This window comes from Dermochelys coriacea, chromosome 3 (assembly GCF_009764565.3).
Source record: "Dermochelys coriacea isolate rDerCor1 chromosome 3, rDerCor1.pri.v4, whole genome shotgun sequence".
Lineage (NCBI taxonomy): Eukaryota > Metazoa > Chordata > Testudines > Dermochelyidae > Dermochelys > Dermochelys coriacea.
The window spans coordinates 203,830,852-203,855,487 of record NC_050070.1 but is presented as its reverse complement, the minus strand read 5'-3'; the positions used below and the strand labels follow the sequence as shown (position 1 = coordinate 203,855,487).

Genomic DNA, 24,636 nt, shown 5'->3' with positions numbered 1-24,636 from the left:
CACTTCGGAGTGATGTCAATGGGCTGTACGGGGTACCATTTCCAGCACTCCTTGGGAGGGAGGATGGTTGGCATGTTGCTAGACTTTTGAGAGTTCACGACTATAAAGGAAAACCAGGGGAAAGATGTCCTCCAGGTTCCTGGATGAGTATATAGGGCCATCCTCCCTGCACCAGGAGGACACCATTGTTTGAAGGGTAGCAAAGTATTAGCATGAGCGTGAAAGAATGAAAGTTAAAGATACCCGCATGTTCGATACACAATCCCAGCGACAGCCTTCCTTGAATACAGAAGTGTGTCTTTATTTAAGGGCTGGAACAGCAAAAATGTGTTTCAAGCCGGGCTAGAGTGGGAAACATTTCAAAATCCTACTGCACAAACATTCATATATACACAGCATGCCATGTGGTTCCCTCCTGCTGCCGGCAGCTTAAGCACACTGTGGGGTATAGGTAGAACTCCCCATGGAATGAAGCAAAGGTAGAGTTCTTCAAAATCAACAGCCTAACGCAGCCTGCACCTTGGATCGCAAGATCAGTTTATGCTGCCTCTCTCTGATCTCAACACAGTGTCGCCTAGTGGGTAGAGCACTGGACAAGGACTGAAAGGCCCACTCTGGCTCTGCCACGGTCCTGCTGGGCAACCTTGGGCAAGTCACTTCACTTCCCCCGGACCTCAGTTTCCCCATCTGTAAAATGGGGATAATGACACTGACCTCCTTTGTAAAGGGCTTTGAGATCTACTGATGAAAAGAACTACCTACTACTGTTGTTAGCAGCTCCCGAGCAGGCATTAAGTAGCATAGAAAGCCTTGCATGGTCCCTCTGCACCATGAGTGAATTTCACTAGTAGAACACCATTGGGTCTAACTCTTCCCACAGAAGGCTAAAGAAAGGGGAACAGTGCTGCTATAAGAAGAAGGAATGCTCTCCCTGGCTTGGGTTTGTGGTGCTCTTCTACAGCTCCCCCTCCTGTTTCAATCCACTTGAACCCTCATGCGCATACACCAGTATGCATCAGGAATAACTCCACTGCAGCCAACAGAGAGACTGGAGTAAAACCAGACCCAGTGAGAGAAGAATCAGGCCCAACGACAGCCCAAACAAACAACACCTAGTAGTGATTCTGTAGTGACAAATTCAACATCTCAGGAGGCATGAAATCTTGGGGGTGTGGAAGTAACCCAGGTACTGGGTGGCGTACTTCCATAAGTGCATCCATGCCATTTAACTTGTCAGCATTTTATGACTGTACCTGGATTACCCTGTCCAGGGATCGAGCACTTTGCTAACAGTTGAGCACTACTGGCCTGAGCCAAATCCCACTGAAGACAATGGGAGTCTCACCATTAACTCCAGTGGACCTGTCTATCCAATGAAGAGGGATTTTCTTTTGCAGTTGTGAAGTGTATATCTTGAAACCGAAGTCCAAAGGATTCAGCATTACAGATTTTAGTATCAACGTTCCCACAGATAATTCAGGTCTCAAGTAGATAATGGCATGTAATCACTTTTGCCCAGAATTTAATGCCACGTTCATAAAATAGTGAGGAAGCACGTTTAAAGGCCTTTGTAAAGTATTAATAATGGAGAAATAGCTATTAAAACAATTATTTTAACATCAAAATGAAAATATTCCCCAAAAGATTAGTGTTTAGGTGCCAAGATTAATATCTGTGCTTAACTTTATGCACAGGAGTTGTCCCTTTGACTTCAGTGTGACTTCATGCCTGAGAATAGTCCAACAACAGCAATGAGTGTTTGCAGGACTGGGTCCTTAACTGATCCTCAGAGCTTGATAGTTCCATGTACAAGACAGATCACAGAGTACTGAAAGGACCATACTATGTATATGATAGGTTGTATTTTGTTCCAGTAATATAGATTTCAAATGTATATTCATGTAGCTTTAGCTCTATTAATCCTAAAATAATCTAGAAAATGGGAAATCAATGGCAGTTGCACCAGTGTAACAGAGAACAGGACGTGTATCCCAATATCCTCAAATTCCTTGTTCAGGATGCTAAAATAGGTCATCTACGTTAAACAGGAAAGAATGGGAAATGTCCATCAACAATCAAGATAAAATGAACCTTTGGTGAATTTTCCACGTAGCATGAAAACAACCAACCAAAGAAGTCTTATTTCCCTAATGTCGATCAAGAGTCACCTTATTCCATCCCTCTGACACAGGATAAGTACACTGTCTGCTATTCTATCAGCCAACAGAAGTAACAGTGTAAGAGAGAAAATCTTATATATTGTCTGGTCTTTTTTGCCAGCAAACAAACATGTTGTTTCACCTCATTCCTGTCCTCCAGTTAATTTATGGAACAGATCTTCATCCAGTGTTTCATTTTGGTCTTTCGAACGAGTTGACAGGAAGATGTAACCTCCAATGTATTCATGGACAACCTTGCAATCTGCACTCAGGCATGTGAAAGCAATGGACACATTCTGATCAAACTCAATTGCAACCTAAAGAGAAAATGAAGAGCAAAAATCAGTAATGAAAATAAAAAAGATCACCTCTGTACCAGTGATCACTTGAATCTTTAGAATAGACGGAGCCCAATAAATACTGGTTGGACTATAAATACCTAAATAAATAAATAAATAAATAAATAAATAGCATTGCTAATAAGAGTAGTGTGGGAAAAGGATTTCTGAATCTGCAGTAAGCCTTTTTTTCCAATCTGTTCAGTTAGAGCCCTCTTGTGGTCAAATCTCCCTTAATGTTTTTACAGCCCAAACAATAAGCCATTTCACAGATCACACTAAGGTAGCTGGGGAAGTTCCCAGCTTTTAAACTTATCAGTGGGAATGTTGCAAAGAACAGGAACAACCCTACTTTGAGTCTGTATACAAACAAGTTAAAGAACGTTACTATTTAATTATTGTTCAGGATGCCATGTGCTGAATCCCAGTGTGATCTGGGGGCCAGAATTCTAGTTGTACAAAGCCACAAAACCGAGCTGAGCTGGCTTTGGGCAATTCTGCCTCCTTGTGATCCTGGCATAGCAGCTCCTCACCACACCCTCCCAGACCCTGGCACACAAGGGGCATTCTTGGGGGGGTAGCTGGAGCATCTCACACATCTGTTATCCCTGGCTTCTGGAACGGCCCTTGGGGCTAGGGGGAGCCAGGTGTAAGCTAGAGCAGAGGTTTTCAACGTTTTTCTCTCGGAGGTCCCCCCAACATGCCATAAAAACTCTACGGCCCACCTGTGCCACAACAACTGTTTTTCTGCATGCAAGTTGCTCAGGTATTGGCTTCAGCCCTGGGTGGCAGGTCTCGGGGACCCGGGCTTGAGCCCCATGCGGTGGGGCTTCAGCTATCTGCCCTGGGCCCAAGCAAGCCTAATACCGGCCCTGCTTAACAGACCCCCTGAAATCTGCTTGCAGTCAGGGGACCCCGGACCCCTGGATGAGACCCACTGAGATAGAGCAGCCTGAAGACTGCTCTGACTTATGTCAGGGGTCAGGCTACTCTCTGACCCCCGAATCTAGGATTCACAAAAGGTGTCTTAAAGCCACCTTTGCCCTCCAACTACCAAATCTTACACTGAGCAAAGTTTGACTGGACCAAGGAAGCTGAGCATCTCTGTAAAAATGACATTGTGGCGCTCCATATTTACCCCCTCTCAGCGACTTGTGCATTGAAGTAGCAGAGCTTGAAGATTATTTCCATTTTAGCCCTGCAAACTCAGCCTGGGATCTGAGAATCAAGTTGGGTTCTTTCTGCATTTCACATCATTCCCAGAAATCAAGATTCTGCCTCTGGAGTTTAGAGAATGATGGGTCAGACAGACTGTAATCCCAGCTGACTCTGCTATCACTTTACTGGTAAAGCATTAAAAACACATTGGAAGCAGATTCTGCTCTTGAGTTCACCTGTGCCATCTCAATGAAATCAGGGGCAGAATTTAACTGAGGGCTGAATTTGTCCCTTTTCTAGTCAATTACAATGAGCAGATCTGATTTAGGCATACAGGGAGCAGACATGTTAAACAGGTGCCATTTTTGCATTTTTCTGACTGTGCTTTAAATCTGAGTTTTCAGTCTGTGCCTGTTTAAAAAACATTATAATACCAATGTTGTATGTAGTGTCGTTGTAGCCGTGTCAGTCCCAGGATATTAGAAAGACAAAGTAGATACTGTAATCTCTTTTATTGGACCAACTTCTATTGGGTGAGAATGTAGCCTGATCTATAGATTCTTGTATTAAATTATACTGATTACTTAAGAATTCCCAGTAATCACTTTGAGGGTTAACAGGTTCTTGTCCCAAGATCAGGCCCAGTGTTATTAAAATTACTGTAGAGGTGGGAACCCCGATATGCACAGTTGCAACACTCACCCTATAGGAAAACTTCTGCATTTACAATATAGTTCGTTAATACATTTAGCAAAAGTCACAAACACCCCAACTAAGTAAAGGTAGATAGAGCTACTACAGAATGTCCATCTGCACATCCATATATTCACACCATCTCCTGTAGAACAACCTGAAATGTTAGCCATTATTTTCCTCATCACCAGTGGCCATCATTCTGGTCCCTTCCAAGGACTACATCTCTCTCCTACCATCCGCAGGCTGGGATACAACTTGTATAATATGGTATGCTGATGCCACTATGTCTATCGCCTATTGAGTAGGGGTTTCTCCCCTCTTTCTTATTTGTATTTCCTCATCCTATTAACGTTAAGGTGCCCTTCTCTTATAGGTTAGTACATCAAAGATCTCAACTTATCATCACATGTGTTAATTCCTTGCCATGGCACTCTTGTGGGCAGTCATCTGCAGATGTTAACTCATGTTCCTGTGGTTGACTGTGTCATTATGAGCAAAATTACACACTTACACACACACTATTCTAAGTTCCCCAAAACTTGGGGGTTACCATTGGGCCATTTATCTGTGCCAAAGTTCATAGCTTCAGCACTTAGCATAAGGCTTGAGGCCTAATGTCTTACCGGGTACAGGCCTGTAGGTTCCTTGCGTGACTGCTGAATATAATAAGGCAGAATATAATGAAGACAAGGCAGTCAATATAATAAAGGCAAACTAGTCCTATGGGCTACAAGACAGACAAGCTTTCAAGCTTCAAAGAGCTCTGTGTGGCTCAAAAGCTTGTCTCTCTGACCAACAGAAGTTGGTCCAATACCTCACCCATCTTGTCTCGCTAGTACAATACCAAGTCACACAAATGGATTATTTAATAAACCAGGACATCAGACTAGTTTTGGGCTTTAAAAAATGACCTGGTGAAAGCATCTTCAGGAGATTGAAATGTAGGAATTGGACATGAAGAGCTGTTCTGATTTTACCTGACGTATTTCCCAGTTCACATTCCACTGCTTCATACTGGAGAATCTCCATGTTGTGATAGGATCCCCAGTGGCTGCATCGATCCTAATCAGCCTGTTATAGGAAACTCCCAGCAGATCATCTTTCTTGCTTCCTTTAAACCTGGGGGGGGGGGCGGGGGGAGAAAGCAGATTCATTTTGCAGCATGTTTCCCTAGTGAGATATTTCACCTGTCCCTTATGCAAGTGTGGCAAAAGGGGGAAGGAGGCTTCTGCTGCCTTTGCACAGGTCAGCCACAAGGCAAGCACCCAGAGGCAGCCTGAACAATGCAGGAGGTTGGAGCAGTAACGGGCTTGAATCAAACCCGCTGATCACAACATCCTGGAACATAGGAAAGTTTGGCTCCTTCTCTGCTGCAGTGCGTGGCACAAGGCAGGCAAGAATATGGCTTGGTAAAATATGGCAGTGGCTATGAAAATACAGCAGAAGAATGTATTCTCATGAGAATGTACCTATTCAGCCACCAATATTTTAGGGAAATAAAGGAGGATTGTATGAAAAACACAGGAAAAAAAGCTTATTTTAATGGACGTGTAAGAGTGCTGGCCTGTAAACACAGGTATGGCTGGCACATCTTTAATAGTATTGTTATGATTTATCTTGTGGTAGCACATTGGCACCCTAGTCATGGACCAGGACCCCATTGTGCTAAGCGTTATACAAACACAGAGCAAAAATGTAATCCCGGCTCCAAAGAAGTTGATACAGGGACATAGCCCTTTTAAGCCTCGGGGCTGCTGGGAGTTGTAGTTTCCACAAAAAAAATCACATGATGGCAAGGGGGGGGGGTCCATTGACAGTGTCATGTGACACCTGCAGAAGACTATATAAAGGAATGCTCCTGCCTCACTCTGGAGGAGATGAGTATTTGAGGTAAGACCAAGCAAAGTTCTTCCATGCGAACTTGGCAAGGGGCCTAGGAGATAGCTAGGAAAAGCATTTCCTTCTCCCGAGCCCCATGCTGAAAGTGGAAAGGCCTCTTTAGCTCTTGGAAGTGTTTTGTGTTACTTTGATTCTATTTTGGAATCTCGTCTAAGATGACAAAGCTGGCCCTGCGTGAAAGGACTTGAACCAGATCAGAATTTGTGTGTGTGTGTGATATCTGCCTATCAGTTTACAGGATATTATTGCACAAATGTTATCTATGCTACAAAAATCATTCAGTTGTGTCATAGTTTAGGACCTTTTGCAGAATTGTTGATGAAACACGGGACAAAGTGCATCCTAAATCGTCTTTATACAAGACAGAAGGCACCAAATAAGGGATGTTAAGGGTTTTTTTTTTTTGCTCTGTAAATTTTGCTGAAGTTTTTGGAGAAAGCAATTGTGACTCAATGGTCTAAATTCTGCCCTCAGGTTCACCTGTATATCCCTGCTGAAACCTTAGGAAGGCCCAGTAAAGCAGTGTGAGATGGATGCTGCAAGGCAATAGCTAAGAGCAGAATTGGACCCTATTTGTTCAGACCCAGCTTCCAGCTGACAACTGAGGGCAGGTCTACACTATGGGGCTAAGTTGACCTAAGTTACGCAACTCCAGCTATGTGACTAATGTAGCTGAAGTCAACGTAGCTTAGGTTGATTTATTGCGATGTCTCCACCACACTGGGTCGACAGGAGAAACTCTCTTGTCGACTTACCTTATGCTTCTCGTTCTGGTGGAGTACCGGAGTCAACGGGAGAGTGATTGGCGGTCAATTTAGCAGGTCTTCACTAGACCCACTAAATCGATCCCCGGTGGCTCAATAGCCACACGTTGATCCCCTGGTAAGTGGAGACAAGCCCTGAGATAATGAGGAGCTGACAGTTTGCTTTTTGAATCCATATCGTATGAAATGAATTGCCAAAACAGGTGTGATGCTTAAAAGAAAAGCAGTGTTGCATCTAGTGCTAATGGGAAAGAGCAGGAGTGATGAAATGCAATGCATAGTTGAGAACACGGAGAAGGAAATGGTGCTTTTCCATCTTTGAATCTGTGCGAGTGATAAGTCTAGTTTATTCCTCCGGGTACCTTACTTCAGTCAAAACTCATCATTATTTGTACAATGCCAAACACAATGGGGCGTAACAAGGCTCCTAAGTGCTACCACCTAATAAATAATAATATTTCTATTATTTGTATTACTGTAACGCATAGGAGCCCTTGTTCTAGGCCAGAACCTCATTGTGCTTGGAACTGTATAAACCCAGAATAAAGCTGGTCCTAAAATGGCACGCAGGTTTCCAGAATTTAAAAAGGGTCTTTTTTTTTTTTTTTTTTTTTTAAAAAGTGTAAGATCGTGTTTTGAGAACTGAGATTCAAAAGGAGTCTCTGACAATCACTGACCAGGAAAACAGCAGGGCACTCTGACATCATTACCTTACAATGTAGTATGTTAAACCGAACTCAGGGAGGGACTGCCACGCCTGGATAAAACGCAACTTGGCTTCCACTAGCGGCATCTGTGCCACGTTTTGGTGGGCTTCCAGAATGCGGGCAGCCAACTGAGAGAGACAGGGGAGAGAGGAAGGAGTTCAGCGGGTGGATGAGTACTATGCAAAAATGTCCTTTGTTTTCTTCAAATAAAATAGTGTCCGCTCCAGGGCTGTGTTCAGACACAAATGGTTCAGGATGAAGTAGTCACTGTCCTAAGTAAACAAGGTGCTGTATTCACTCAGGGACAGATCTTGACCCGTGGCCTTGTTCTCCTTAGCGCAGATCAGGAGAGGCTGGGGCATAAAGATACCTGCCTGATCCTCATTTTCTGCTGTGCTGGGCTCCAGCATAAAGCAGAGCAACCTCAGGGCTGCTCTATTTTATGTTTGCTGCCCACCTACCCCAAGGAGCATTTCACAGCTGGAGACTACCGGGATGTTAGGAGGCCCTGGCCACATCCCCTGCACTGCAGGCCAGGTGTCGGGTGATGTAGGAGCTCCTACGGTGGCCCATTGCCACCCAAGGATTCCTCTAGGCATGCGGGAGCCTCGTGAAGCCAGACCTAATGAATTTATGACTGCTCTACCTTGCCTGATTGGTGCAGAGCAGCGGGCGTGCACGGAGGGAATCTGTCCCTCTGTCGATTGTTTGCCAACCAAGCGACAACACAGGAAGAGCTTTTAGCTTCCAAGCTGCACATGCAGGACAATATGGCACTCTGATACCAGCTAGCCTGGAGCGACGGCTCATTCCAGCACCCTGCGCTGCCTCAGGCTAGCGATTCTTTGGCTGGCTTGTTTCTGGTTCTCATCCTGCATCCTTGTTTTGGCCTGGCGCACTTCCCTGTTTCTGCTTTGTGCTGGGTCCACCTGCGGCTGCTACCCCAACTTGCCCCCTGGTGACCGCAGAAGCTCATGGCGTGGAAACTGCATTGCAGTGCGCAGAGTCACTCCTGAGCCATACTGCTGGAATGCTAAATATGCTGCCCAGGAGCCCTGCAGAGTGCTGGGGAAAAGGACCCCGCTCACCTGCTGGGGTAGGCAGATCAGGTTTAAAGCCAATGAGAGAAGCAAGCTCCTTTATGACACCAGGCTGTTACCTTTGGTACTCATTCATGCCCACTGCAGTCACTGCACTTAGCCCCATTCGCGCAATCTAGTGACAAGTACATCGGTGCAAACAAAGGTGCTCTTTGCTAGGGAGCAGATTTACCACGCTGATTCCTGATCTAACGCCAGGGCTGGGCTCTGGAAGCCTATGAGGCCTGCAGCGGGGGCCCCTCTGAGTCTGTGGCCCTATAAAGGAGAAAACCCTACGGTGAGGGCTGAGTTGCAGGTAGCTCTGCTATCTGGCTTTGGAGAGGAGCCTGCCGATAAGTTCTGGGAGGAATGGGCTGACTTTATTTGTTACACGCAACAATTTGTTACTCGACAATTGTAACTTGATCAATTCAAACCCACTGAGTGACAAACTGGTACAACTTCTGGGTGGGGGGTAGAGCTGCCTGGCAAACTTTTTTCCAGTCCTCCCCAAATTTTTGAGACTTCAAAACTTTTCCTGTTTTGCAACAGAACGAAACTGAGCCTTTTTTAAATGAAAAACGAGAGAGAGATCAACCTTCCACCCTAGAATAGCGAAGAGGTTCAAGTCCCTGGGCTGCCTCAGGCAAACCACAGCCTTAAACCTGGGTCTCCCACATCCCAGGCAAGTGCCCTAACCACTGGACTATTGGCTGTTCTGGGAGGTGGTGTTTGCAAGTACGTACATACATATCTTCTCGTGCCCCCTCCCCCGACCTAAGAAACTTTCTCGCCAAAACAGACCTTGTCCCATGAACTTTTTCTGTTTCAGAGAACTGGTTTTTTCCAACCTAAAAACCAGTTTAGCCAAAACATTTCCCAACCAGCTCTGCTAGGGGTTGGGGCACCACGGGATGTTTTTCGCTTCCTCTCCCACTCTAGGGGGCTAGTGGAGGATCCTATCTACCTAAGGTACAGATTTCAGAGTAGCAGCCGTGTTAGTCTGTATTCGCAAAAACAAAAGGAGTACTTGTGGCACCTTAGAGACTAACAAATTTATTTGAGCATAAGCTTTTGTGAGCTACAGCTCACTTCATCGGATGAATTTGGTGGAAAATACAGTGGGGAGATTTATATACACACACAGAGAACATGAAACAATGGGTTTTATTATACACACTGTAAGGCGAGTGATCTCCTAAGATGAGCCATCGCCAGCAGGAGGGAGGAAGGGGGAGGAGGAAAACCTTTCATGGTGACAAGCAAGGTGGGCCATTTCCAAAAGTTAACAAGAACGGAGAAATAACACGGGGAAATAGTTTTACTTTGTGTAATGACTCATCCACTCCCAGTCTCTATTCAAGCCTAAGTTAATTGTATCCAGTTTGCAAATTAATTCCAATTCAGCAGTCTCTTGCTGGAGTCTGTTTCTGAAGTTTTTTTGTTGAAGGATAGCCACTCTCAAGTCTGTAATCGAGTGACCAGAGAGATTGAAGTGTTCTCCGACTGGTTTTTGAATGTTTTAATTCTTGACGTCTGATTTGTGTCCATTTATTCTTTTACGTAGAGACTGTCCAGTTTGACCAATGTACATGGCCGAGGGGCATTGCTGGCACAGCAGACTGGACTTCTACATAGAATCATAGAATATCAGGGTTGGAAGGGACCCCAGAAGGTCATCTAGTCCAACCCCCTGCTCAAAGCAGGACCAAGTCCCAGTTAAATCATCCTAGCCAGGGCTTTGTCAAGCCTGACCTTAAAAACCTCTAAGGAAGGAGATTCTACCACCTCCCTAGGTAACGCATTCCAGTGTTTCACCACCCTCTTAGTGAAAAAGTTTTTCCTAATATCCAATCTAAACCTTCCCCATTGCAACTTGAGACCATTACTCCTCGTTCTGTCATCTGCTACCATTGAGAACAGTCTAGAGCCATCCTCTTTGAAACCCCCTTTCAGGTAGTTGAAAGCAGCTATCAAATCCCCCCTCATTCTTCTCTTCTGCAGACTAAACAATCCCAGCTCCCTCAGCCTCTCCTCATAAGTCATGTGCTCTAGACCCCTAATCATTTTTGTTGCCCTTCGCTGTACTCTTTCCAATTTATCCACATCCTTCTTGTAGTGTGGGGCCCAAAACTGGACACAGTACTCCAGATGAAGCCTCACCAGTGTCGAATAGAGGGGAACGATCACGTCCCTCGATCTGCTCGCTATGCCCCTACTTATACATCCCAAAATGCCATTGGCCTTCTTGGCAACAAGGGCACACTGCTGACTCATATCCAGCTTCTCGTCCACTGTCACCCCTAGGTCCTTTTCCGCAGAACTGCTGCCGAGCCATTCGGTCCCTAGTCTGTAGCGGTGCATTGGATTCTTCCATCCTAAGTGCAGGACCCTGCACTTATCCTTATTGAACCTCATTAGATTTCTTTTGGCCCAATCTTCCAATTTGTCTAGGTCCTTCTGTATCCTATCCCTCCCCTCCAGCGTATCTACCACTCCTCCCAGTTTAGTATCATCCGCAAATTTGCTGAGAGTGCAATCCACACCATCCTCCAGATCATTTATGAAGATATTGAACAAAACGGGCCCCAGGACCGACCCCTGGGGCACTCCACTTGACACCGGCTGCCAACTAGACATGGAGCCATTGATCACTACCCGTTGAGCCCGACAATCTAGCCAGCTTTCTACCCACTTTATAGTGCATTCATCCAGCCCATACTTCCTTAACTTGCTGACAAGAATGCTGTGGGAGACCGTGTCAAAAGCTTTGCTAAAGTCAAGAAACAATACATCCACTGCTTTCCCTTCATCCACAGAACCAGTAATCTCATCATAAAAGGCGATTAGATTAGTCAGGCATGACCTTCCCTTGGTGAATCCATGCTGACTGTTCCTGATCACTTTCCTCTCCTCTAAGTGCTTCAGGATTGATTCTTTGAGGACCTGCTCCATGATTTTTCCAGGGACTGAGGTGAGGCTGACCGGCCTGTAGTTCCCAGGATCCTCCTTCTTCCCTTTTTTAAAGATGGGCACTACATTAGCCTTTTTCCAGTCATCCGGGACTTCCCCCGTTCGCCACGAGTTTTCAAAGACATAGAGTGCTTCCGCCGACGTGCACAGGCTGAAATTGTGGAAAAGCAGCATCACTTGCCCCATAACCTGAGCCGTGCAGAACACAATGCCATCCACAGCCTCAGAAACAACTCTGACACCATAATCAAAAAGGCTGACAAAGGAGGTGCTGTCGTCATCATGAATAGGCCGGAATATGAACAAGAAGCTACTAGGCAGCTCTCCAACGTCACTTTCTACAAGCCATTACCCTCTGATCCCACTGAGGGTTACCAAAAGAAACTACAGCATTTGCTCAAGAAACTCCCTGAAAAAGCACAAGAACAAATACGCACAGACACAACCCTGGAACCCCGACCTGGGGTATTCTATCTGCTACCCAAGATTCATAAAACTGGAAATCCTGGACGCCCCATCATCTCAGGCATTGGCACCCTGACAGCAGGATTGTCTAGCTATGTAGACTCCCTCCTCAGGCCCTACGTTACCAGCACTCCCAGCTATCTTCAAGACACCACTGACTTAGATTCATAGATACTAAGGTCAAAAGGGACCATTCTGATCATCTAGTCCAACCTTCTAGTCCAACCTTCTGCACAGCGCAGGCCACAGAATCTCACCCACCCACTCCTATGAAAAACCTCACCTATGTCTGAGCTATTGAAGTCCTCGAATCGTGGTTTAAAGACTTCAAGGAGCAGAGAAGCCTCCCTCAAGTGACCTGTGCCCCATGCTACAGAGGAAGGCGAAAAACCTCCAGGGCCTCTCCAGTCTGCCCTGGAGGAAAATTCCTTCCCGACCCCAAATATGGCGATCAGCTAAACCCTGAGCATATGGGCAAGATTCACCAGCCAGATACTACAGAAAATTCTTTTCTGGGTAACTCAGATCCCATCCATCTAATATCCCATCTCAGGGGATTAGTCCTATTTACCCTGAATATTTAAAGATCAATTACTTACCAAAATCCCATTATCCCATCATACCATCTCCTCCATAAACTTATCAAGTAGAATCTTAAAACCAGATAGATCTTTTGCCCCCACTGCTTCCCGTGGAAGGCTATTCCAAAACTTCACTCCTCTGATGGTTAGAAACCTTCGTCTAATTTCAAGTCTAAACTTCCTGGTGGCCAGTTTATACCCATTTGTTCTTGTGTCCACATTGGTGCTGAGCTGAAATAATTCCTCTCCCTCTCCTGTATTTATCCCTCTGATATATTTATAGAGAGCAATCATATCTCCCCTCCACCTTCTTCTAGTTAGGATAAACAAGCCAAGCTCCTTAAGTCTCCTTTCATAAGACAAGTTTTCCATTCCTCGGATCATCCTAGTAGCCCTTCTCTGTACCTGCTCCAGTTTGAATTCATCCTTTTTAAACATGGGAGACCAGAACTGCACACAGTATTCTAGGTGAGGTCTCACCAGTGCCTTGTATAATGGTACTAAAACCTCCTTATCCCTACTGGAAATGCCTCTCCTGATGCATCCCAAAACCGCATTAGCTTTTTTCACAGCCATATCACATTGGCAGCTCATAGTCATCCTATGATCAACCAATACTCCAAGGTCCTTCTCCTCTTCCGTTACTTCTAATTGATGCATCCCCAGGTTATAACTAAAATTCTTGTTATTAATCCCTAAATGCATAACCTTACACTTCTCACTATTAAATTTCATCCTATTACTATTACTCTAGTTTACAAGGTCATTCAGATCCTCCTGTATAATATCCCGATCCTTCTCTGAATTGGCAATACCTCCTAGCTTTGAATCCTCTGCAAACTTTATTAGCACACTCCCACTTTTTGTGCCAAGGTCAGTAATAAAAAGATTGGTCCCAAAACCGATCCCTGAGGAACTCCACTGGTAACCTCCCTCCAGCCTGACAGTTCGCCTTTCAGTAGGACCCGTTGCAGTCTCCCCTTTAACCAATTCCTTATCCACCTTTTGATGTTCATATTGATCCCCATCTTCTCCAATTTAACTAATAATTCCCCATGTGGCACGGTATCAAATGCCTTACTGAAATCTAGGTAAATTAGATCCACTGCATTTCCTTTATCTAAAAAAATCTGTTACTTTTTCAAAAAAGGAGATTAGGTTGGTTTGGCACGATCTACCTTTTGTAAAACCATGTTGTATTTTGTCCCATTTACCATTGACTTCAATGTCCTTAACTAATTTCTCCTTCAAAATTTTTTCCAGGACCTTGCATACCACAGATGTCAAACTAACTGGCCTGTAGTTACCTGGATCACTTTTTTTTCTTTTCTTAAAAATAGAAACGATATTAGCAATTCTCCAATCATTCGGTACAACTCCTGAGTTTACAGATTCATTAAAAATTCTTGCTAATGGGCTTGCAATTTCAGGTGCCAATTCCTGTAATATTCTTGGATGAAGATTATCTGGGCCTCCCGATTTATTCCCATTAAGCTGTTTCAGTTTCGCTTCTACCTCAGATATGGTAATATCTACCTCCATATCCTCATTCCCATTTGTCATGCTACCATTATCCCTAAGATCCTCTTTAGCCTTATTAAAGACTGAGGCAAAGTATTTGTTTAGATATTGGGCCATGCCTAGATTATCTTTAACCTCCACTCCATCCTCAGTGTTTAGCGGCCTCACTTCTTCTTTCTTAGTTTTCTTCTTATTTATATGGCTATAGAACCTTTTACTATTGGTTTTAATTCCTTTTGCAAGGTCCAACTCTACTCGACTTTTAGCCTGTCTCACTTTATCCCTACATGTTCTGACCTCAATAAGGTAGCTTTCCTTGCTGATCCTTCCCATCTTCCACTCCCTGTATGCTTTCTGCTTCTTCTTAATCACCTCTCTAAGATGCTTGCTCATCCAGCTTGGTCTACAACTCCTTCCTATGAATTTTTTCCCCTTTCTTGGGATACAGGCTTCCGAAAGCTTCTGCAGCTTTGATTTAAAGTAATCCCAGGCCTCCTCTACCTTTAGATCCATAAATTCTTCAGTCCAATCCACTTCCCTAATTTCCTTATTTTTTGAAAGTCAGCCCTTTTGAAATCAAAAACTCTAGTTGCAGATTTATTTTGGTTAATCCTTCCGTTCAGTTTGAACTGAATTAGCTCATGATCACTTGAGCCAAGATTATCCCCTACAACCATTTCTTCTATGAGGTCCTCGCTACTCACCAAAATTAAATCTAAAATGGCATCCCCTCTAGTCGGTTCAACAACTACTTGATGAAGGAATCCATCAGCTATCGCATCTAGGAAAATCTGAGCCCTATTATTATTACTAGCACTGGTCCTCCAGTCTATATGTGGAAAGTTAAAGTCTCCCATGATCACGCAGTTTCCATTAGTATTTACTTTATTAAAAACATTAAAAAGGGCTCTATCCATATCCAGATTAGATCCCGGAGGTCTATAGCATACCCCAAGCACTATCGTAGGAGAGGCTTTACTAGTTATCTTCTCCAATGTAATTTTTGCCCAGACGGACTCTGTCTTATCCATTGCATCACTTCTTATTTCTTTACGATCTACCTCATCATTGATATACAATGCTACTCCACCACCTTTACCTTTATTTCTGTCTTTCCTAAACAGCACATACCCTTCAATACCTGTAGTCCAGTCATGACTACTATTCCACCATGTTTCTGTTATCCCTATAATATCTGGTTTCACTTCCATCTGTAAGTCTGAGCTTTTCCCTTCAGATACCTCATGTCTTTGCTTCATCATCTGCTCAAACCCCTTCCTAAACTCAACCAGACTTTCCATCTGCACCTCCAAACCTTGGATCTTTTCCTCCATCAGCTCTATCAGACGGCATTTCATGCAGAAAAAACTCTTTCCAGGTCCCCCCTCCAGGATCACGTACATACCACAGCTTCCACATCCAGTCATCCTCATTGTCTCTTCCACTACATGAGTCACTCCCACAGCTGCCTCCGTATCGGTCATAGCCTTCCCACCTAAATCCTGTTAATCTGGGAAACACAAGCCACACCAAAAAGACCCGCCCCCCCCAGCAAAAACAAACCCCAAACAAGCACCACAATATAAACTCCCCTTTCAAACTCCCACTCAAACTCCCCTGTTTACAGCTCTGTTTGCTAGCTCCTGTGCCGCTGCAGCTTCCTGAGGAAACTACAATCCATCGGTGATCTTCCTAAAAACACCATCCTAGCCACTATGGATGTAGAAGCCCTCTACACCAACATTCCACACAAAGATGGACTACAAGCCGTCAGGAACAGTATCCCCGATACTGTCACGGCTAACCTGGTGGCTGAACTTTGTTGTGACTTTGTCCTCACCCATAACTATTTCACATTTGGGGACAATGTATACCTTCAAATCAGCGGCACTGCGATGGGTACCCACATGGCCCCACAGTATGCCAACATTTTTATGGCTGACTTAGAACAACGCTTCCTCAGCTTTCGTCCCCTAATGCCCCTACTCTACTTGCGCTTCATTGGATGACGTCTTCATCATCTGGACCCATGGAAAAGAAGCCCTTGAGGAATTTCACCATGATTTCAACAATTCCCATCCCACCATCAAACTCAGCCTAGACCAGTCCACACAAGAAATCCACTTCCTGGACACTATGGTGCTAATAAGCGATGCTCACATAAACACCACCCTATATCGGAAACCTCCTGACCGCTATTCCTACCTACATGCCTCTAGCTTTCATCCAGATCATACCACACGATCCATTGTCTACAGCCAAGCTCTACGATATAACCGCATTTGCTCCAACCCCTCAGACAGAGACAAACACCTACAAGATCTCTATCATGCATACTTACAACTACAATACCCACCGGCTGAAGTGAAGAAACGGATTGACAGAGCCAGAAGAGTACCCAGAAGTCACCTACTACAGGACAGGCCCAACAAAGAAAACAGAACGCCACTAGCCATCACCTTCAGCCCCCAACTAAAACCTCTCCAACGCATCATCAAGGATCTACAACCTATCCTGAAGGTCGACCCATCACTCTCACAGATCTTGGGAGACAGGCCAGTCCTTGCTTACAGACAGCCCCCCAACCTGAAGCAAATACTCACCAGCAACCACACACCACACAACAGAACCACTAACCCAGGAACCTATCCTTGCAACAAAGCCCATTGCCAACTCTGTCCACATATCTATTCAGGGGACACCATTATAGGGCCTAATCACATCAGCCACACTCTCAGAGGCTCGTTCACCTGCGCATCTACCAATGTGATATATGCCATCATGTGCCAGCAATGCCCCTCTGCTATGTACATTGGTCAAACTGGACAGTCTCTACGTAAAAGAATAAATGGACACAAATCAGACGTCAAGAATTATAACATTCAAAAACTAGTCGGAGAACACTTCAATCTCTCCGGTCACTCGATTACAGACCTGAGGGTGGCTATCCTTCAACAAAAAAACTTCAAAAACAGACTCCAACGAGAGACTGCTGAATTGGAATTAATTTGCAAACTGGATACAATTAACTTAGGCTTGAATAGAGACTGGGAGCGGATGAGTCATTACACAAAGTAAAAAACTATTTCCCCATGTTATTTCTCCCCCCCACCCCACGCCCCAATGTTCCTCAGACGTTCTTGTTAACTGCTGGAAATGGCCCACCTTACTTGTCACCATGAAAGGTTTTCCTCCTTCCCCCCCGCCCCCGGTGGTAATAGCTCATCTTAAGTGATCACTCTCCTTACAGTGTGTATGATAAAACCCATTGTTTCATGTTCTCTGTGTGTGTGTATATAAATCTCCCCACTGTATTTTCCACCGAATGCATCCGATGAAGTGAGCTGTAGCTCACGAAAGCTTATGCTCAAATAAATTTGTCTCTAAGGTGCCACAAGTCCTCCTTTTCTTTTTGCTAAGGTACAGACAACCCCGTCCCTGGTGCCTCCTTCTGGGGTGCCAGAACCATCAACAGCAGGCGGCCGCTAGCTTTGGAGACAGAGGGGTGGCTGCACGGGGCTTCCTGGGAGAAAGCAAATGTTGAGAGCCTGTCACTGTGCTTGTTTTAAAGAGACAGGCCTCTCATTCAACCCCGAGGAGGAGAATTACTGTTATAAGATATTCCTGGCTGTGGCCAGGAGCCCCTTGAGAAGTTTCCCAGCACTGTTCTGAGCTAGTCCGACCCTGGGCTCCACCCCAAAGTGTATAAGAAGCCTGTCATCTCTCCTTTCTCAGGGGCCAGCCTAACCCTGTTGTCGCCAGCTATACCTGTTTGGACTTGTATTTTTTGGCATATCGTGGTGAGACAAAGCATTCTGGTTTCATGTCCATGCTCTCTGGATTGGAGACCGCCTGCGGAGACGTGGTCCGGTTCTTCATCCTCAGGAATGAAAGGATTTTATGCACCTCGGGCCGGTAAGAGCTGTCTGCCATTGTTTTGCCTTTCGCAGCTAAGACACAAGCAGCCATCCAGCACGCATATTGATTCTCCTGCAATAAAAACCCAATCGTTTGCAATTACTGGCCAAATTCTTGCTGTTTGTTGCTCAGAAGCAGTTCATTATGATCATTCAACACCCAAAATTCAAGCTGTGTCGATTAGTTTCGTTTGGACACATAAATCACATGTATCAATGCTGCTCTCTGATTGGGCTAGTGTAACTCAGAATCAGCTTCCCAGGAGACGATTACCTTTGTGAGTTCCAAAGCTGGAATATTCTGACGTGTATTTGAAATCAGCTATTAATATTCCTGCTTGATAGAACATTCACATAGGGCCTGACTCTGAGAAACGCCTAGCATCTGTAGTTCCCATTGGCTTCAGTAGCAACTGTGGGTGCTCAGCGTATCTGATCCACAGGCATAAACAGAGCAGAAGCAAATTCAATATTTTATCCAAGTGAATATTTGTGGGAAACCATTTGATACATTCTCCTGGCTCCAGCAGTGGCTACTGGGTCTAGTGAGTAAAATAAAATGCTTTGGAATAGAGCCGGGGGGGAGATATTTTCCATGGAACTTTTTTTTGTGACCAGAATGAAAATTTTCACAAAGAATCTTCATTTGGGTCAACACATTTTTAATGACAAATTTCAATACAATAAAATTTTAAAAAAATGTGTGTGTGTGTGTGTGTGTGTGTGTGTGTGTGTGTGTGTAAAAATCACTTATTTTTCGACTATCCTTCCCGCTGCTCGTTTTTCCAGTGGGAAAAAAGCGAGGGGGGAAAAAAAGTGTCTGAAAATTTCAAAACACAACATCTTCATTTATTTTGAAATTTTTCACCATGCGCATACTTGTTTCAAATGGCTCTACATGTGAATACATGAATGAACACTCTTTTCTTGTTACTTTATCCCCTCTACCAACCCACAGCCCATTTGCCTGTTTTGTCCACTTGTGGCATCCTGTCTGACATAAATTGTGAGATCTCTGCAGCATCTTTATTTATCTGTACAGGGTCTATCACAGGGGCTGTTCTGTGACTTGCCTTCCTAGGAGATGCCATAATAAACATCCAGAATGAGGAATGTGCTTTTTGTCTCATTACTCACATTATCGCATCTCAAATACACTTCATTCATGCCATCAGCAACAGGAATGAGTAATTTAATTCCAAATTTTCTCCCGGCTACATTTACATCTGGTACAACTTCACATCCTAAATGACAGAGAGACAAAAGGAAATGAAGGACACGTGTATTTAGTTCCTGCTCCTCTGATAGTAACTATTATCGCCATGGAAAGTCTGTGTTTAATGGATGTTTCTGAGATCTGTGGGCAAGATTTTCAAACATTAGCCCAAAGCGAGGCACCTAAATGACTGGTCTAATTTGCAAAAGTGCTGAGCACCTGTAGTGCTAAGAGCACGATGTTTAACTCAACACACAAGAATATGACCAGTGAGGTAAAAAAGATGTCTGAAATTGACATGGATCTGAGCATTATAATGGAGACGTGTTTAATGGAATAGGGTAACATTTCCAAAAGCACCTAAGTGATTTACGAGGCTAAAGCCCATTTTCAAAAGTGACTAGTTTTGAAAATGGGTCTTTGGCACTTTTTGGAATTTTACCCCAAGTCCTCTATTACCAGTTTACTTTTCCCGCCAAGGACAGGGGTGAGAATTTGCCTTAAACATACAGTATAAATATTTGGAAACAAAAGTGTCGCAAAGAGAGGGTCTGATCTTCATGGCTGTACGTTCTCTCAACTTCCACTGAGTTCAGTGGCCCTCAGCACTTTGCAAGTCAGGCCAGATAGGCTAGGAACACCTCCTTTGGGGCTAACACTGTTTGGCTGGTTTCAGAGTAGCAGCCGTGTTAGTCTGTATTCGCAAAAAGAAAAGGAGTACTTGTGGCACCTTAGAGACTAACAAATTTATTTGAGCATAAGCTTTCGTGAGCTACAGCTCACTTCATCGGATGCATTTGGTGGGAAAAAAAAAACAAAACAAAAACCACTGTTTGGCTGGGCCTCTTTCTGCAGGTAAAGCCTGTATGATCAGGCCCCAAACAGGCCAATATCTGTAAACAGCTGTAGGATTAAGTGCTACCATATTTATCTTTTAGTATACAATTTACAGAGAATTCTACATTAATTTTTCCATACTATGAATTAAAGAGTAAATATGGTAAAGGAAAAACAAATTCCTACCTTTTAGGTTTAGCTTCTCAATGGGTTCCCCGTGCCCAGCTTCCTTGTTTTTAAAATAAGATACTGAAGTGTCTTTAAAGACAAACCAATACTGCTTGAAGGCTTTTAGTGTTAGCTTCTTGGGCCTACAAATAAAGAGGATGTGAATCAGTTTTATGGCTTATATTGCAACCTACAAATCACTGGGCCATAGACTGCTCTCAGATACACCAGTATAGACCCAGAATAGCTCCACCGAGGTCATTCACTTACTGACTTGAGAGGAGTTACTAATGATTTGCACTTTTGTAAGTGAGAGACGGCTCAATCCCCATTGTCCCGAACAAACTCCAAGTTACCCTGAAATCCAGGTATGTTTATACCCAGAATATTGATTAAGGTCCATCTTTAAGTTTTATATTAATAAAACAGTATCAGTCTCTTCTAAAAAGGCTAAATGAGGTTTTGTCTGATATATACATTAATTCTGATGCTCCAGATGGTTTCCGAGGCCTTGTCATTATTATGAAAGTTGTATCAGTTTGACTAAATTGATCTATGCTTAGATTGTACGATCTCTGAGGCAGGGACTGTCTTGTTGTTCAGTGTTTGTACAGTACCTAGCACAATAGGGTCCTGGTCCTTAACTAGGGCTCCTATGCACTATATTAATACAAATAATAAATAATAATCATTTTAAATCCATCTAGAAGAACTGCTGTAAACCCCTCATAGACACACACTTAAACTGGTTTGACTCTGGCTTTAATCAGTTTCATTTAATTGAGTACTTTGCCAATGCAAGCTAAACCTCTTAAACCAGTCTAAATGCATCTGCCTTAGGGAGGAGTTGCAATTGTTTAATTAACTGAGTAACATTTTCTCCAGGACTATCCACAACTTGGGCGTGATGCTCCTCTTGTTTATACTGGTCTAAATCAGGAGTAACTCTACTGATAATACACTAGCAAGAGGAGGATCAAACCTAATATGTTTGAAGAGACATAATCACTATTTTAAGTTAAAAACATAATCTACTTAAAATACTGTTGTCTTCAGTAGTGAAACCCTTCATGTCCCAATACTAAAGTTATTATCAATCTTTAATAATTACAGAACAGTACTGTCCATTTAGTACTGGAGCTGATTGGAAAATGAGCATTTTTCCATCTAGAACATTTTGATGTTGTCAAAATTCCAAAAACTTTTTGGCAATGGATAATATTTGGTTTTCATTTTTCTGACAGGAAAAAACCCCAAACCACAAAAACAAAACCAATAAACGTTTCAGAAGAAAGCGGACCCAGCTGTGAAAACTTTTGTTTAGTCAAAAACCCAATTTTCCAAAAAAGAAGAAGTTTGGATAGAAATTTTTCAACCAGCCCTACTTATTACTTGTTTAAAAAACAAAAAACAAAAACAAAAAAAAAAACCATAGTTCAGTAGTTCTTGGGCCAGATGCGAGTGAACTATCCAATATTATCTATCACTCATACAAATGCAAAGATTGTTTTCCCCAATATGTTGCAATGACACACAGTGATTCAACATGATGCATGTGAATGCATCTGTCGGTGCAAACACGTTCAGGTTTGCAAAACAGTGTATTTAGCGTGCAACAAAGCAAGTATTAGTAACAACACTACTAGCCTTTTAAAGGAATGTTTTACATCTAATCTGATTTTCATATATACTTTGAAATGCCTATGTGATTTATAACATTCTTAAATGGTTAAAAATAATCACTGATTGCTGTCTAAAGAGAACAGTCTTGTTGGGGCGGGAAAAACAAACAATCCATTCCTAAAACTAAGGAACTGATAGCACTTAAAAGGGTTGAGTTCTCTTTCATCTTAACACACCTTGGAAGCGTCATAACTGTTGAACTGATTTCTTTACTGGAAATGACCAGGCAACTTTCATATGCAAATATGACAGCTATACATTGCAGGTTTATCTGAGCCATTTAACAAGCAAGGTCAGTTCAATATAATTTGTCAAGAGAATGAAACTGATAAATAATGCCACAATAGAAGGCTTTGTTTCTCTAAAAACTGGGTCCTTTTTTGAAAGAACAAATGTTACAGTCTTGCAGTTACTGTGATGTGATTCAGTACAACAGTCTACTCATGATCATTTGTAATGTGATGATGGAACTGTACTTTTTGGACTGTTTCTTGTGCAGGTTACATGTTATTAGGCTTGGCAGAATTCAATTTAAAAAAAATAATTTTGACAGACATTTTTATTTTTAAGCTTATTTTCCAATTTTAATCAACTTAAATTTTCACAGTTGTGGGGACCTATAAGGGGTTCAGATGATGGGGAGGTCAGACATTAATTATTTAATGACAACAGATGTTGAGATTAAAAATGTTTAAATTTTATCATCATTAACACAAATTGTCCACATCAGATATCAAAATATACAAAGTAAATAGCCTTAATTCAAACTCTAAAAACTTCTCAAGTAGCATTTTTCTTGCTTTTCCTATCTGCAAACTTTATTATCAACAGAAATAATTTTTCATCTGTTTGAGTGTATATGGTGAAATTGAACTTTACCAATAAAAATCGAACCCTTTGAAGGCTAGGTATTATAGACCTGATTCACCACATCATTATTCCAATTTCAAACTGGTGTAACTCCATTTGAAATCATTTAAATCTGGCCCCACGTTTGTGTTACTGTTTCTAACCAGCTGTAATATTTCAGTATTTACTGTTAAAAATATTAGAAAGAAATGCAAGATTTTGAGGAGGACTTTCCCCCTTAAGTTATAAATTTTTGGAGACAAAAAATAAAAAAAAATATTTCAAATTGGAAGAAAAAAAAAGTGTGAAAAATTTGATTTAGAAAAAAAGGCAATTTTTGTTGTCAAAAAAAGTTTTGATGGAGAATTTTCAGAGAACTCTTATGTATAAAGGGACAGATCTTTAGGAGGTGTAAATATGTATAGCTCCCTTGACTGCAATGGAGGTACACTGATGCAGTGTACACCAGATGAGGATCTGAAAAAAAAAAAAATTTAGGAAAAAGCAGCAAAAAAGGACATTATGCCAAAGTGCCAGTTATGTCATTTGTCATATACAAATATCAGATATCTTCACTGCTCTCCTCAAAATCATTGATATAGTTAGAGATCACTTGGACAGGATTAAAAGGCAACAAAACGGAAGGAATCTTTACATGCATAGCTTTTTTTTTGGTTTAATCTTTATGTATTTACTCACCTAAATAGCCTGAGATTATCTGCAAGTTTCGGTATGTCTGTAATGTCCTCCTAAGGATAATCAAGGACAAATTTTATTACAACACACTTCCTAAACTGCTGTCACACTCTTCAGGTCCTGCTTTCTTACCAGAGTTCTCAGGATATAAAGCTAAGGTATTTGATTCAGTGACTTCAGTGAGAGCGAGCTCGGGACCCCAAATGACATACCGAAGTGTTATCCATTTTTCCACCTTCCAGCGTTACTTCCAGATTGGAAAGCGCAGCTTCCACTTCATCTACTTCAGATTCATTTGTGAAGTCTTGTGCCTCTGATGATAACGATAACTTGCTTAAGTGATACTGTAATAAAATAGAGAGAGTTGGATTGAAAGGCCTAGTTTATTTCAAACATACTGTCAATATTACTAGCTACCTGTAAGCAAAGACTCCAAAAAGAATGCAATCGATTTTCTAGGGTGGGGTCCACCTCGTGTGGGCCTCCATAGTGAGGAATTAGGATGGAATTTCCATTGACTGTAAACAACAGGGTAAATACAATAGGATTTCTATTAATGCAATTATTGCCAAAAAGCTTGTACGGCGATTGCCAATGGTGACATTCCACTCTTGGATAATTCTACATTCTGTCAGGGTACCCCCCTGGCTAACAATCTCATCCCTGGCCCACTAAACGTTTCTAAAAGATGTTCTGGTTCAAACAGGAATTATGCTGGGGAAGTTCTATGGCCAGTTGTGACAGGGATAAGCAAGGCCCAATTACCCACCTAGGCTACACCTGGAGGAGGACCCAAGGAGCAAGGAGGACTAATTAAAGAGGAGGCTCTGCTGGACAGGAACAAGGGGAGCCTATATAAAGCCCATAACTGAGAGCAGAAGGGGGTGGGGCCAGGGTGATGGAGGATTCCCTTACCCCAAATGAAGTCAC

The 24,636-nt window shown here is 42.9% G+C and overlaps 1 protein-coding gene and 1 long non-coding RNA gene across 8 annotated transcripts in view; one reads left to right on the top strand and one right to left on the bottom strand.

Moving 5' to 3' along the window:
- The window catches only part of LOC119853011, a 34,898-nt gene extending 16,707 nt beyond the window's left edge, over nucleotides 1-18,191 (top strand). For 3 of the 4 annotated variants that reach the window (XR_006280383.1, XR_006280382.1, XR_006280385.1), the window contains 2 exons: nucleotides 9,353-9,538; nucleotides 18,076-18,188. This is a non-coding gene — a long non-coding RNA (uncharacterized LOC119853011). Of the gene's footprint in view, nucleotides 1-9,352; nucleotides 9,539-18,075 lie in introns of all 4 variants that reach the window. The other variant, XR_006280384.1, reaches the window with a different exon arrangement.
- The window catches only part of FERMT1 (FERM domain containing kindlin 1), a 47,431-nt gene continuing 24,043 nt past the window's right edge, over nucleotides 1,249-24,636 (bottom strand). For all 4 annotated transcript variants that reach the window (XM_043512126.1, XM_038395232.2, XM_043512128.1 and 1 more), the window contains exons 8-15: nucleotides 23,919-24,050; nucleotides 23,710-23,759; nucleotides 20,497-20,621; nucleotides 19,395-19,501; nucleotides 18,109-18,330; nucleotides 7,725-7,849; nucleotides 5,329-5,470; nucleotides 1,249-2,476 (exon numbers count right to left, since the gene is read on the bottom strand). In XM_043512126.1, coding sequence (XP_043368061.1) covers nucleotides 2,303-2,476; nucleotides 5,329-5,470; nucleotides 7,725-7,849; nucleotides 18,109-18,330; nucleotides 19,395-19,501; nucleotides 20,497-20,621; nucleotides 23,710-23,759; nucleotides 23,919-24,050 — 1,077 coding nt within the window. In that variant the 3' untranslated portion in view covers nucleotides 1,249-2,302. The remainder of the gene's footprint in view (nucleotides 2,477-5,328; nucleotides 5,471-7,724; nucleotides 7,850-18,108; nucleotides 18,331-19,394; nucleotides 19,502-20,496; nucleotides 20,622-23,709; nucleotides 23,760-23,918; nucleotides 24,051-24,636) is intronic.